Raw genomic sequence first — 16,015 nt, forward strand, 5'->3', positions numbered from 1 at the left:
CATGAAAGTCCTGAGAGCTATACTTGCCACCTGAGACCAAATTAAAGAGGCTTAGGATGCCCTAGAGTCTCCACCTAGAGACCCTGTCTGTCCCAAAGACCACTAACAGAAACCCATTCACAGACTATCCAGTCTAAACTCAGGGAACACTGACTCCTGCTGACAGAGGAGAGTAAATACACCTGAAAATGCAAAGGCAGCAGACAGAAGACACAGAGCATGAATGAACCTTCCCAGCAGCGCTCCAAATAAAAATTCTTTGAGAAATATCAAGTGTGCCCATAGGTCCTTGGCAGCACTGCCTCGGAACACATAAAAATTGTAATATTTGGAGGCCCTGGCTGGTTGGCTCAGTGGTAGAGCGTCGACCTGGCATGCAGGAGTCCCGGGTTCGATTCCCGGCCAGGGCACACAGGAGAAGCGCCCATCTGCTTCTCCACCCCTTCCCCTCTCCTTCCTCTCTGTCTCTCTCTTCCCCTCCCGCAGCCAAGGCTCCATTGGAGCAAAGTTGGCCCAGGCACTGATGATGGCTCCATGGCCTCTGCCTCAGGTGCTAGAATGGCTCTGGTTGCACCAGAGTAGCGCCCCAGATAGGCAGAGCATCGCCCCCTGCTGGGCGTGCCGGGTGGCTCCCGGTCGGGTGCATGCGGGAGTCTATCTGACTGCCTCCCCATTTCCAGCTTCCGAAAAATGCAAAAAAAAAAAAAAAATTGTAATATTGGGGTTTTTGACCTGAGACCTAAATTTCAGAGGTAGCACAGAAGGTGGGTGGGTCTGGTTTCTTTCTGTTCATACTTTCACGGGGCTCTGCTATAAGAGATATCAGCAAACACCTTCCTATCCTCATAGATACCATCTGTTCATTTATCTACTTAGTTTGGCTGATAAAGGCATTATGATGTAAAAGACATAAAGTAGGGGTGTATAATGAAATGCTGATCACCCACATATATGCCCAGGAGTGATTCAAACAGGTAAACACACAGGAAGACACAGAGTGTGGGAATAAGGGCTGGAGCTGGTCTTCACTGGTACCACCCAATACAGCGTCCCTGTTCATGCTGACCTTGCCCACTGGTTTCTGCCCAGCGACCTATGAGACACAGAATTCTAAGCCAATCAGAAAACAAGTACTTTCAAATGGGGACTTTGCACTGTTTCTCCTCCTGAGCAAGCTTTCCTTTCCCCCTCACCCTTTCTTCCGGATCAGAAACTGAAATATAATGGAGAACTACTGAGAGTCTTTGTTCTGTGACTTTCATCTGGGGGTGCCAAGGGTAAGTAGGGGGACTTGGTAAAAGCAGGGCTCCAGGGACCCTTCGGGGAGAGGCTGAGAAGCTGGTGAGCCTGCAGGACGTTCCTCACCCAGAGGAGGAGTGTGGTGCTGTGAACAGGCAGGTGAAGGCACAGGTGTGTCCACAGAGGCAGGGCAAGGCTGTGCCTGCATTGGGAAATCTGTGGGAGGGAGACAACCGGAATGAGGGAGCTTCACAGCTTGCACGTTCCTAGGAACTTCCTGTGGTCAGAAAGGAGCTGAGCTCTGGCCGGTTTGCTGAATGATAAAGCGTTGGCTTGGCGTGTGAATATCCGGGATTAAGTTCCTGGTCTGGACTCACAGGAGAAGTGACAGGTTGCTTCTCCACCCCTCCCCCTCCCCACTCTCTCTCTCTTTCTCTCTCTCCCCCTCCTGCAGCCATGGTTTGACTAGTTTGAGAGCATCCACCCTGGGCACTGAGGATGGGTCCCTGGGGCCTCCACCTCAAACACTAAAAATAGCTCGATTGTGAGCATGTTCCCAGATGAGCAGACCATTGGCCACAGACAGGCTGTTGCTGGGTGAATCCCGACCAGGGCATATGTGAGAGTCTGTCTCTTTGTCTCCCCTCCTGTCAGTTGGAAAAGAAGAAAGGAAGGAAGGAAGAAAGAAGGAAAAAAAAGAGAAGAGAAGAGAAGAGAAGAGAAGAGAAGAGAAGAGAAGAGAAGAGAAGAGAAGAAAAGAAAAGAAAAGAAAAGAAAAGAAAAGAAAAGAAAAGAAAAGAAGAAAAGAGCAAAGTCCTCTTACAGTCTCTCCTGCTGTTCTCTGGGAATGTATTCCAAGGGATTCTAAGAGAGGTATGTGTCTTAAAGATCTATATGTAAATATGTTCATTACAGAGTTATTTTGTAATATAGGAAAATCTGGACCAACATGAAGAATGGATAAACAGCACATTGTCTGACCACAGAGAGGTTTTCAGTTCATTGTCTGTTGGTCTCCGCACCTCCTCTTTGGAGAAATGCTTGTTCAGGCCTCTGCCCATTTTTAAAATCACATTGTTGGTGTTTTTATATTAAGTTGCATGAGTTTCTTACAAATTACCAATATTTACCTCTTGCTGGATGGTTTATTTATTCAGTAGATTGTCTTTTTATTTTGCACAAGCATTTTAGTTTGATTTGGTCCTATTTGTTTTTTGTTGTTGTTTTTTTTTTTTGCCCTTGCCCAAGGACACATATCCAAAAAGATATTACTAAGAGCGATCTCAGAGAGACCATTGCTTCTGTTTCCTTCTAGTTTTACAGTTTCAGTATTAAGTAAAATCTTTAACCCATTTTGCATTCATTCTTGTATATGGTGTGAGAAAGTGATCCAGTTACTGTCCTTTGCATGTGCCTGTCCAGTCTTCCCACCATTGTTTTGAAGAAACTGTCTTTAACCCATTGCATACTCTTTCTTCCTTTGTCATTGATTAATTGGCCACATATTGCAGATTTATTTCTGGACTTTTTACTTGGTCTCATTGAAGTGTGTGTCTGTTTTTATGCCAGCACCACGCTGTTTTTCTTAGTGTAGCCTTTTCGTATCAGGAAAGATGATACCTCCACTTTTTTCGACTTTTTCTCTTTCCTTTTTTTATTATTTTTTAAAAATTTTAACTATTGTTTTCCTCAAGATTTCTTTGGCTATTTAGCTTTTTCTTGTTTTGTTTCTTTTTTGGGGTGCGGGTTCATATAAATTTTACCATTAATTGTTCTACTTTCGGGATGAAGGCTGTTGGTATTTCAATGGGGGTAACATTGAATCCGTATCTTGCTTTAGGCAGTAGAGACATTTTAACAACATTAATTTTTCCAACCCATAAGCACAGTATATCCTTCCATTTATTTGCATCCTCTTTGATCTCTTTCTTCATTGCCTTAGTTTTCAAAGAACAGGTCTTTCACTTCTGGTTAAATTTATTCCTAGGTATTTTATGCTTTTTGATGAAATTTTTAAAACTCCTGATTATTCATCATTGCTGTATGGAAATGCAACAGGTTTCTAATTTTGTATCCTGCCATGTTAATGGATTCATTTATTAGATGCAATAGTTTTTTGGTGGAGTACTCAGGCTTTTTTATATATTGTGTGATGTCATCTGCAAATGATGACAGCTTTACTTCTCTCTCTATGCATTGTCTGTTTTTTTATTCCTGTGTCTCATCTGATTGCTGGTGTTAAGAGTTCTGATATTGTTTTGAACAGAAGTGGTGATGGTGGGCATTCTTTTCTTATTCCTAATCTTAGAGGAAAAGCTGTCAGCTTTTTACCATTGAGATTATGTTAGCTGTAAGTTTAGGAATCATGTTTTTAGCAAAGAGTTCTTATTTATAATTTTAACAAAATAGGACCCAATTTAGGTTTTTAAACTGTGTCTACATTTTGCTATGGTAAGCTTATTTTGATGAAATTTAAACGTAAATTTTGAGATTAATACCAGGCATTTTATTTAAGAGTAATTCCTGCAACTGGAATTTGTAGGTCAAGGGATAAAATATATTACAAGGCATTTGTTATATGTATGTGGCCAGAATATACCCAAAGTATTGATGGTCATATGAAACAAAGTATATAATTATCATTATATGTTATTTCAGTTTTCTTAATTTTATTTATTTATTTATTTATTTATAGAATGGTCCATACTCAGGAATAAAAACAGTAAATCTCCTCAAAATAAGTGAAAATATATTCTCCACTCTGAAAACTTTTAAATTTTAAAACATTCAGATGATTATAAAAATAAAGGGTCCAGAGGACTTCAGCTCCTGCTCTGAGTGTAGGGGAGCCCCCGGAAGGGGTGAGTGGAGGAGGGAGGGGAAGTGAGTCAGGAACCTCTGGCTGGTGTGCTGAGCATAGACTGTGGGACTCCAGTGAATCCGGGACTCAGGGAGGAGGGTCCTGTGCTCCTCAGAGTGTGATGGGGGAGGCGGGAGCTGGCTGTCCCAGGGAATTGTGGGTAAGTGAAGGCTTCTGTCCACGTCCTCAGGGTAGAGCCCAGGGTTTCCTGATGGCTACGGTTCAGGGGCGTTCATTTATCGTTACATATTTTAGGAATGTGTACCATGTTGGAATGAAAGTTAAGAGACTCAGAAGCAGACGTTTGCGGAAGAGGCTCTCTGGTCACCAGTGATCTACTTGCACCCGAGTTGGTCTGGGAAGGGGGAGGCAGACGTGTCCGTGGGGAATTCTCCATGATTTTCCAGATCGTCATTTCTACCCATCTCCTTTCAGTCTCTGTCTACACAACAGGTAAAAATGGAGAGGTCCTTGGCCTTCCACCTGCCTGACCTCCCTGTCTGTTTCGTCTTGGTCCAGCTGCTCACCACCTGTTCAGGTAGGACCGGTTCTGAGTGTGTCTCTGGAACAGTGACCTACAGTGTCAAGTCAGAACCTGGGACTTTCCCCATCCCAGGAAGGTCCATGCAGATGGTACTCCTGCTGGGATTGAGGGCCCTTCCAGGTGCCTTTTAATTCATGCTCCTTGCCTTGGACACCTCCTTACCCTCTGGCCCCCACTTTCACTGATGAAGCACCCCCTTCTTTTGAGCAGCTCAGTTTACTGTGGTTGGACCTGTTGACCCCATCCTGGCCGTGGTGGGTGAAGATGCTGAGCTTCCCTGTCACCTGTCCCCAAAGATGAACGCTGAGGACATGGAGCTGATGTGGGTGCGACCCAGCCCCTGGCAGGTGGTGGTCACGTATGCACATGGGAAGGAAGAGACACAGGTAGCAGAGTATCTAGGGAGAACTTCGATTTTAAAAGAGGACATCACTGAGGGGAAGGCGGCTCTCCGGATTCACAACATCACTCTCTCTGACAGCGGAAACTACCAGTGTTATTTTCAAAATGGAGACTTCTATGACAAAGCCCAAGTGGAGCTGAAGGTTGCAGGTGAGCCTCGGGTCTGTTCTTGTTCTTCTGTGGGGCCTGGGGCACGGTCTCCACACCCACCTCAGAGCACTCCTGGCTACTCACCAGCTCCTGTTTCCTCTGGCTTCCAACTCTGCCTCTCTGAGGACCTTGACAGACAGAGGTTGTCCTTCAGGGAAAATCTATTCTGTGTCAGGTGAGGAACTTCCTCATGGCGGCCACCAGCGCCTCAGCAAGGACGTGGTAATCAGGGATAAAAACAGTGGAAAAACCTCCCTCAGTGGGAGTCACAGATATTTGGGTTCCGCTGAGTTCCAGGCAGTGGCCATGGTTTCTCCAGGTGCACGAGCTGTGGGCCCAGGAGACTGACCTGCGTGGACATCACCTGGGCTGCCCATGTCCTCCAACTTGTAGTTGAACGAATGGTGTTAGTTACTTACTGCTCTGAGAGAGAGCACACTCATGTGGAAACCATGGCTGTCTCAGGTGATGTCAGGAAGCCTTAGCATAACACTTGGACTGTTAGGGGATATCGGGAGGCTTTATATAAGGCTTTGCTCTGGATTGGATGCGATCAGGATGGTGCAGGGGTGAAACGGGTCACTCACAGTCCAGACAGGGGAGGTTTGGTTGCTGCTGTGGTCTGGACACTGGTCTGTTTTTCTCTGTTCCCAGATTGTTGAGTGTCCCGATCTTCTCCTAATTCATCACAGTGACAAAGTGCTCTTGTCTGATGCTGCTTTTGATGAACTATCTCCTGTTCAGACGTCAGGGCTTCATTTTTCAATCTCGGGACACAACCTAACCTTGTGGCTTCTGCTGGGGCTGGTCATTGGGGAGCCTAGGAGAGGACAAAACGTGGTGCGGGAAGTCCTAGCTCTATCATTGAGAATCTCCTCAACCATCTACAGTCCTTTCCTGAAGACCACAGTTCCTCTCAAGAAAGCCTTCCCTGTACGGCTCTGTTCTCTCAGGTCTTCACATGGCTGCCATCCACCTCACCTGGGGTTTAAAGGTTTAGGGACAGTGGTTACAGCTCCATTGTACCTGCCTTAGGTCAGTTCTCTCTCATGTAGTTATTTTCCCTTCTCTACAACCACGTTATAAAAATTTCCTGGGTCCAGAGATGTGAAAAAATGGTTGGCTACTCTAGCATTAACTACATTAAGAGTTTACCATGTGGATTTACATACAATGCACAACTAGGACAGAGGCAAGACAAGGTGCATGCCCTCCCCACCACATGGCAAAGGCAAAGGCTTCTACAGGACAGAGAAGGGTAGAGAGGCATACTGGGAAAACACCCAGCAAGGGGAAAATACTTACATGATTACCTAGCACAGGATGAGGACTTCTTTCGGGAACTGGCTTGTCTGGGGCATGGGGAAGGGGAAAGGGTTCAGTGGTCTCTAAGGGGACCCAGGGGAAGCAATCTCTGTTTTGGCTAATATCTAGCTAAATCCAGCACAAGGGTCCAGTGATGTTCAGACAGTGGTCACATCATGGAACAGTCCCTCCTGCACAGCACACGTCTGTAAACATCTCCTCAGTGGAACCCGGTTGGAGTTCTCTGGTGTGAGTGTGCCCTCCATTACCGAGGAGACCCTCACCAGCACAGAGGACTCCCCGTAATTCAAGCTCACTTTTCCTTCCACAGCGCTGGGCTCTGATCTCCTCATTGAAATGAAAGGTTATGAGAGTGGAGGGATCAGTCTGGAGTGCACGTCTGCAGGCTGGTATCCGCAGCCCCACATCGAGTGGAGAGATGACAGAGGACAGAACTTGTCCTCTGTGGCAGCACCTGTGACTGCAGACAGCCTGGGTCTGTATGCAGCCACAGCATCTGTGACCGTGGAAAGCGACTCTGGGAGGGGGATCTCCTGTATCTTCAGAAACCCCCTGCTCAGCCAGGAAAGGACAGCCAGGGTTTCCATTGCAGGTGAGTGCCCTGCCGCTACCTGTGCTTAGCTGTGGCCCCTGGGGGCAGCGATGACTCTCTGCTGCTGACACGAGTCTTTGCAGTGGACGTAAGGCACAGAGCAGGGACCTGGGTGCTTCTTTCCCCCATAAAGCTGTTTATATCACAGACATCTTCTGAGCTTTTTTTTTTTTTTTTCGGAAGCTGGAAACGGGGAGAGACAGTCAGACTCCCGCATGCGCCCGACCGGGAACCACCCAGCTCGCCCACCAGGGCAGAGGCCAAGGAGCCATCCCCAGCGCCCGGGCCATCTTTGCTCCAATGGAGCCTCGGCTGCGGGAGGGGAAGAGAGAGACAGAGAGGAAGAAGAGTGGGAGGGGTGGAGAAGCAAATGGGCGCTTCTCCTATGTGCCCTGGCCAGGAATCGAACCCGGGACTTCTGCACGCCAGGCCGACGCTCTACCACTGAGCCAAACAGCCAGGGTCCATCTTCTGAGCTTTTTGTGCATGCCACAGACTGTGACAGACAATGGGAATTGTGGGCAAATAGTGAAGATTAGCAAAAATACAGCAATATGGAGAGAAAATATTTACAACCTATATCCTAGAGAAAGTGCTAATCTTCTTAAAATATAAAAGAACCTAGTAGAAAAATAAGCAAAAAACATGAATTGTCAATTCACAGCAAGGAATTATATCCTGAAAGGATGTCCAATCTCCCTAAGTTGTGACGTTTTCCACTTGAGAGATGGGCAAGAAAGCAAAACAAAACAAGGTGGTTTACAATACATTCTGATGGCAGGATTGTGAGGAGACAGTCACTTTTAGACGCTTCTTGTTATAATTTGATTTTTTTTTTTTTGGTATATCTTGGCTATACTTCTATTGAGAACAATACATTAATCTTTATCCAAAGTATGTATTTATGTATTGATCCAAAATTCCAGTTCTGGAAATTAATCTGACAGATCAGATTGCATTTATCTGAAATGACCATAGTAAAACGTAATTTCTCACACCATTAGTTATAATAATACAAAGTTCGGGAGTGTGCTGTGCCCTCAAGTGAGGGACTTGTACGCAGTGGAGGGTTACACTGTGAGAGGAAAGGCAGACATCTCTCTGTGCTGACATGGACGGCCCCCAGACACCGGACAGAGAGAGCAAGCGCCAGACCAGCTGGTGCAGAGTGCCGACTTTGGTGCAAACAAAAGAAAACAAGATTATATTTCTACTTTTAAAATGTAATGATCACTTGCATGGCACTCGCTATGTGTCTGGCACTTTACAAGCATTCATATAACCCTTTTACCTGTTGGGACACCCGGAACAGAATGGTGAAGGCATTGGTTCCAGGTCACATGCTAGTCAGGCAGATGACCCAGATTTTGCACCGAGGCCCTCCAGCTGCAAGTTCAGGTGCTTAATCACGTGTAAAGCTGACTAATGAGAAGTAATTAATGGTGTAGAGGGTGGAGGGAGTGGAGAGGAGACTTGATACATAGTTTTTGATATTCAGACTATTCCCATGTGAGAGGCAGACACTTCAAGGCAATAGTGTCATGCGACAGTGAGAGTCTGGGCACTTTGGGAAGAGAGCGATCACTTTCTGTGCCGAAACACCCCGCGACCGCCAGGACAGTGGCTGACACTATCCCTGCTCAGGTCCCCTCTTCTGGAGCGCGTGGCCCTGGGTGGTGGCCTTAGCGGTGACTCTACCGGCTCTGCTGGGGCTCCTGGCGGCGGCGGGGTTCTTCCTCTGGCGACAGCAGAAAAAAAGCAAGACCCTGTCCAAGGAGAAGGAGCGGGAGCGAAGCGCCAAAGGTGAGTCCCGGCTGCAGGAGCGCGACCGCCCCGCCCCAGCCCGCGCCCCCACCGCGCCCGTCCCCCCTCCATCCCCGTGATGGGACTTTTTTCTGCTTATTTCCAGAGGAGCTGCAGCGCGAACTCAGTAAGTACAGGTTCCGGCCCCACGTGTCCCGGGGTCCCTGCGTCACTCGCGTCACCGACTCCTCATTTGTTCCCCGCAGAGTGGAGAAGGATCCAGTACCTGGCGGGTGAGTGTCCCGGTCCCTCGTCTCAGACTCTGTGCTGGGATATGATACAGCCCTTCCCTCACCCCTAACCGCCCGGGGGTGGGGGAGATAAGGACGCTGATGGGGGAGACGGGCAGGGGTTTTCTCAATGGAGAAGGGGCTTCGGTCTCCACCAGGGGCCGCTCGCACCGGGACATCCAGGGGACACAGGAAAGGACAGGGGCGGGGGAGGTGGACTCAGTGTGTGAGGTCCCTCCCTGGTGGCTTTACACAGTCTGTAGTCTGCTGAGAAGAAACCAGAGGACAGAGAAGTGTCTCTTAAGAAGAGTGGTGTCCTGGCCAGTGGTTTCACGCAGCTAGCAGACGTCCAGGGTTGGATTCCCCGCTCAGGGCTCACATAAACAGCAACCATCTGCTCTCTGCCCTCCCTGTCTTCCTTCTCTCCCTCTTTCCCTCCTGCAGCTGGTGTCTTGATTGGTTCGAGCGCTGGCCTCAGGCGCTGAGGATAGCTCAGTTGATTGCAGCTTCTGCCTCACAGGGGGGTTGCTGGGTGGATCCCAGGTGGATCCCAGTCGAGAAGGCATGCAGGAGTCTGTCTCACAGTACATCTCATAATCTGTCTCACTAAAGAGAGAGAGAGAGAGAGAGAGAGAGAGAGAGAGGAGTAGCTACATTGTTAGTTTTCACAAATTAATCATAACTGCTAAACAAAGAGTATCTGAAAAAGTTGTTTAATTCTTTTCAAAAATCGGCAGGAAATAATACAGATTGAGATAGACGGATTCTAGCACATATACACACACATGTACGTATGCACAGGGTGAGCCTACTCCCAGGTATGTCCAGGGACAGGAGTAAGGTAGTCACCCCTCCTCCAAGGGGGATACGTTCCAAGAAGCCCAGTGGGTTCCTGAAACCACGGAGAGTGGCAGCCGCTGTGCACAGTAGGCCTTTGCCTTTTCCCTATAGCAATGCTTCTTGGCACATGCACCTTACCAGCATCACGACTCTTATGCTTTGGGGCCATTATTAAGTACAATAACGGTGAATTGAGCACAAACACTGTGCTACTGCCTCGTCGGTCTGGTCATGGAGATGGCTCTGACGTTGCTAAAGGGGTAGGAGGCGCACAGGGTGGACTAGCCAGACCGAGGGTTGGTTTGCAAAATGGCAGATTTCAGATCGGAGCCCACAGCACGAGATGTCATCATGCTACACAGATGGTGTTATTTAGATCTTATGAATTGTTTCTTTCTGAAAGTTCCCACTTGATATTTTTTGACTGCTGTTGAAGGTAATGGAAACTTTGGAAAGTGAAGGCGCAGACAAGGGTGACTGCTGTGCAGACAGGTACACACAGATCTGCAGTGACAGCTGGGACAGCTCGTGCAGGGTGCCTGCAGGGTCACTAGATGCAGTTGATTTAAAGAGGGGGGAGCAGAGAACTGAACTGGCAGAGGGAGAGGCAGGAAGAAAAAGAAATCAGATGGGTGCAAGAGGAAAAGAAAGAAAAGGACCTGGAAATGGCAGGTCAGGTGACCCTCTGCTGTCTCCCCTTGCAGGTGGGGAGAAGTCTCAGGCCTACACTGGTGAGTGACTCTGATGCTCTCTGTGTACAAAGCATTTAAACCCTCTCTCTGCTGGTGAGTAATGATCAGATCCAGCTCAGAGGCCCACCCCACCTTCCTGGACACTCAGAGAGGGCCTTCCACATACAGTGTTCCCTCACCCTGTTGACACAAATGCCTGCACACCTGGGCTCAGCACGGCCATGTTGCCTGCAGCTCCAGTGTGATGGAAAAAAACCCAACGTGCAGAGAGGTTACATGCCTGATCCACAGAGCTGTAGATGCAGGAAACCGGATGTTGGAAGAGACTGAGGAGAGGAGGGAGAAGAGGCTTAGTGAGGGGGATGGTGGGGGAAGAACAGAAATGATGACCTTTCTTTGTCTGTGTCTCCTTCCTTTCAGAGTGGAAGACGGCCCTCTTCCAACCTGGTGAGTGAGTCACTGTATGTTCCCTAGGACAACGACTGAGGGGACCTGCTCACATTTTCTTCTCTAACTCTTGACTGGTCAGGTTCTGGGTGGTTGACTTGAGGTCCTGGTCTCAAAGGTGTGTCCACCTTCCGTCGAGAGCCCAGAGAACCAGAGACAAGTCCTGTCCTGGGCTCCACAGGTCCTTGTGGGAAGGAAGAGGAGTGAGGGGTGCAGCTGGGGAAGGGGCTGCAGGAGAGTCAGGATGGGACCTGCCCCAGTGTCCACCCCTCCTGCCCCTGTGTGTCCTCAGGTTACACAATGTTTCTGAGCTTTAGTCTCCTCACTTTAGATGATGGTGGTAATTCCTACTATGTGAAGGCTGAGGTATAGACTAAGTAATTTAATGAATGCATATTGTCAAAAACACCCACAGAAAAGAGATAGCCTGTTCAAAATAGGTGTTTGTCTGACAGTAATGAGAAAGTATCTTAAGGCCTAACAACAATGTAATTTACTCACAGGGGTGTAGGGTCACAGTGGACAGATAACCCAGTAATCTGCACAGATTATTCACCAGTAACAGACTTGATACAGCACTTTTTTTGGAGTATAATTCAGGTACTAATGATTGACAGGACAAAGACAGGGAATGTGGTAGCACCAGGCCATATGTCCTGGCAATTGAGTTATGGATGGTTTTTTTTTTAAATTGACACTATCACTAGTTTGGTATTGAACTCTGTTGTCATGTAATTCTGTTACTCACAAAAAGGTTTAGGACCGTATTTAAGGAAAACACATAATCAACATCTAGCAGGCTTTGGTGTGCTTGCTGAGGACAGTGAGGTTGGTCAGAGGTCACAGCATGAAAAGATGAAGAATATCAGTGACACAGAGATGGAGTTGGTTGTGTTCACAGCCACATCTGCACAGTGATGAAGGAGGGATAGAGAAGGAACTACTTCCAGAGGCAGGGGTGGCATTAAAGGAAACCAGCAAGGATGAATGGTGCCCCAGGGCTCCCACAGTGGGAGCTGTCACCACCCCTAGGCTGAAGGGGGAGGGACAGGGAGCAGTCACTGGAGCCCAGAGGAAGCTGGAGCTCAGGGAGAGGCTGCCTGAGAGGAGTCAGGCTCTGTCAGAGCATCTCCAGTGGAGGAAGTGGGGGAGTCAGTGCTGGGCCTCTTTCCTTTCTCCTTCCTGTCTCAGCTGGTCCCTCCTCTTGGCCAAACCCAGCAGATCACCAAAGACGAGGGAGCCAGTGATGTTGTCCACAGAGGACTGATTTGGGGCCCAGCTGGGTGGGGACTGAATGGGGAGTTGTCCCATAGCATTAGAACCCCCAGCAGGACCCCAATCACAGAAGAAACATAAATCTATCATCACAACAGGCCCTTCCTACATGCTAAATATACCACAGTTTGTTTCATTCTACCCTAGAGGTTAGTATTTTTACTCTCGCTTTTAAACATGAAATTAAGACTCAAGCTAGTAGGTAGCTTGTGTCTGTAAACAAGTCTTTGCAGAAATGGAAGTCACCCAGCTCAGAAGGGAGCAAGGGCTGAAATGTGAGTCCCTGATACTCTGCAGCACAGGTGGGCACAGTCCTGTGGGGGAGGCAGGGGCCGATTAAGGTCGGTTGAGGCCCGGCACCGGGTCTATGCAGCGCAGGATGTGTATAGTATGCAGCGTAGTAACTGGGGTTTTGCGGATCCCTTCAGAAGTCCGAAGTCGGAGCCCAGGGTGGGCGCCTGGTGCGCCTGCTGTTATATCCGCCTCTGTGGGGAGGGAACCGGAAAAGGCAGAAGGAAGGCGCCAGCCCAGATGGCAGACTGCATGGATCCCGCCCTTCCCCCCACCCCCTCCGCCCCCTTCACTGAACACAAGACCCCTGCTTTCTCACGGCATTGCTGAGGGCAGGGACCCCGGGCTCTGCTCTCGGGCCTCCTCAGCCAGACCCAGGCCATGAAGGCTGAGGTTCTGGGGTCCGGGGGACATGACTGACACCACCCCACCCGAACCCCCTGCAGCGGATGTGCTTCTGGATCCGGACACCGCGCACCCCGTCCTCCTCATTTCTGGGGACCAGAGGAAACTACAGCGGGCAGTCACACGCCAGAAAGTGCCAGACAACCCCAAAAGATTTTTTTGGCATTACAGCGTGCTGGGCTCTGAGAGCTTCACGTCGGGGAGACATTTCTGGGAGGTGGAGGTGGGGAACAGGAAGGACTGGCAAGTTGGGGTGTGTAGGGAGAATGTGGAGAGAAATTTTGGGGTTGAAATAAAACCCGAGAATGGATTCTGGACAATGGGGTTATGTGATGGGCATGTCTACCAGGCTCTCACAGACCTCAGGACCAAACTGACAGTTGTCAAAGCTCCTGAAAGAGTGGGGGTTTTCCTGGATTATGAGTGGGGGGAGGTCTCATTCTACAATGCCATCGATGGATCGCACATCTGGACCTTCATGGACACCTCCTTCTCTGGACCTGTGTGGCCTTTTTTTAAGATTTCTGAATTGGAGCCCACTCCCTTGACCATTTGCCCAGCGCAGTAATAAGTGAGGAGTTCGCTTGTGTTTGACCAAGTGACTGACCCTCCCCTGAAGACCCCAGTGTCTCTGGCTCAGCTGATGCAAATGAGGACCCTCGGGCTGAAATAACTGCCCTCCCTGCCCAGCCTGGAGCTGAGAGACTCTAACAGCAAAATGTCACAACAATAAAGTACTTACTGAAACGACACTGAGTGAAGCACTTCACTAATATTAATTCAGTTTTTCCACATGACAGAGGAGACTAGGGTGCAGTAGGTGAGGTAACTTTCCAAAGGTGACTCAGCCAACTTCTAACAACCATAGTTAGTACTTATAGACAACTTAAAATGTAGTGAATGAGATGGAAGAATATACCTTGTTCTTGGTTAGGAAGAATAAATATAATCAAGATGGCCATATTACCCAAAGCAATATACAAATTTAATGCAATTCCCATCAAAATTCCAATGACATTTTTTAAAGAAATGGAGCAAAAAATCATCAGATTTATATGGAACTATAAAAAACCCCGAATAGCCAAAGCAACCCTAAAGAAAAAGAATGAAGCTGGGGCATTACAATACCTGACTTCAAACTATATTATAGGGCCACGACAATCAAAACAGCATGGTATTGGCAGAAAAATAGACACTCAGACCAATGGAACAGAATAAAAAACCCAGAAATAAAACCACATATATATAGTCAAATAATTTTTGATAAAGGGGCCAAGAACACACAATGGAGAAAAGAAAGCCTCTTCAATAAATGGTGCTGGGAAAACTGGAAAGCCACATGCAAAAGAATGAAACTGGACTACAGTCTGTCCCCCTGTACTAAAATTAACTCAAAATGGATCAAAGATCTAAACATAAGACCTGAAACAATTAAGTGCATAGAAGAAGACATAGGTACTAAACTCATGGACCTGGGTTTTAAAGAGCATTTTATGAATTTGACTCCAATGGCAAGAGAAGTGAAGGCAAAAATTAATGAATGGGACTACATCAGACTAAGAAGTTTTTGCTCAGCAAGAGAAACTGATAACAAAATAAACAGACAGCCAACTAAATGGGAAATGATATTTTCAAACAACAGCTCAGATAAGAGCCTAATATCCAAAATATACAAAGAACTCATAAAACTCAACAACAAACAAACAAACAATCCAATAAAAAAAATGGGAAGAGGACATGAACAGACACTTCTCCCAGGAAGAAATACAAATGGCCAACAGATATATGAAAAGATGCTCATCTTCGTTAGTTATTAGAGAAATGCAAATCAAAACTGCAATGAGATACCACCTCACACCTGTTAGATTAGCTATTATTAACAAGACAGGTAATAACAAATGTTGGAGAGGCTGTGGAGAAAAAGGAACTTTCATACACTGTTGTTGGGAATGTAAAGTAGTACAACCATTATGGAAGAAAGTATGGTGGTTCCTCAAAAAACTGAAAATAGAATTACCTTATGACCCAGCAATCCCTCTACTGGGTATATATACCCCAAAAACTAAGAAACATTGATACGTAAAGACACATGCAGCCCTATGTTCATTGCAGCATTGTTCACAGTGGCCAGGACATGGAAACAACCAAAAAGCCCGTCAATAGATGACTGGATAAAGAAGATGTGGCACATATACACTATGGAATACTACTCAGCCATAAGAAATGATGACATCGGGTCATTTACAGCAAAATGGTGGGATCTTGATAACATTATACGAAGTGTAATAAGTAAATCAGAAAAAACCAAGAACTGCATTATTCCATACGTAGGTGGGACATAAAAGTGAAACTAAGAGACATTGATAAGAGTGTGGTGGTTAGGGGGGGGGGGAGAGGGAAAGGGGGAGGGGGAGGGGCACAAAGAAAACTAGACAGAAGGTGACAGAGGACAATATGACTTTGGGTGATGGGTATGCAACATAAGTGAACGACAAGATAACCTGGAGTTGTTATCTTTGAATATATGTATCCTGATTTATTGATGTCGCCCCATTAAAAATAAAATTATTTAAAAAAAATGTAGTGAGTGTGGTGCTTAATGCTTCACGGGAATTTCACTCACTAAGCCTCATTTTAAGTGACATATATAAATCACACAGAAAGTCGTATTGCTGGGAGATGCTTGACCTCTGCCCTCTCCCTATAGTCTGTTCCTTTGCAGCCAATTGTTCTTGCTGGGCAGGGTCCTCACTTGCTGGGCAGGGTACCTCACCAAGGGTAGAGGTCACTGTAGGTGACTATGAATGCCACACCCTACTGGGATCCTTCAAGGTCGACTGTCAGAGCCATGGTCCACCCCTTCACTGGCTAGCTCTGCAGGATGTCTTCGTCCAGAGAATGCATTCTCAGTGACCAGCA

The 16,015-nt window shown here is 47.3% G+C and overlaps 1 protein-coding gene across 1 annotated transcript; it reads left to right on the top strand.

Moving 5' to 3' along the window:
* The first annotated feature begins 1,016 nt into the window (after positions 1-1,016).
* Positions 1,017-13,840, top strand: LOC136382977 (butyrophilin subfamily 3 member A3-like). The gene is given in 11 exon segments (XM_066352394.1): positions 1,017-1,277; positions 4,553-4,637; positions 4,854-5,195; positions 6,832-7,113; positions 8,758-8,958; positions 9,023-9,043; positions 9,123-9,149; positions 10,691-10,717; positions 11,099-11,125; positions 13,138-13,725; positions 13,728-13,840. Coding segments are annotated over 10 exon segments (1,674 nt in total). The 5' UTR covers positions 1,017-1,277; positions 4,553-4,558; the 3' UTR covers positions 13,808-13,840.
* The last annotated feature ends 2,175 nt before the right edge of the window (positions 13,841-16,015 follow it).

Source organism: Saccopteryx leptura, chromosome 11 (genome assembly GCF_036850995.1).
Source record: "Saccopteryx leptura isolate mSacLep1 chromosome 11, mSacLep1_pri_phased_curated, whole genome shotgun sequence".
Taxonomy (NCBI): domain Eukaryota; kingdom Metazoa; phylum Chordata; class Mammalia; order Chiroptera; family Emballonuridae; genus Saccopteryx; species Saccopteryx leptura.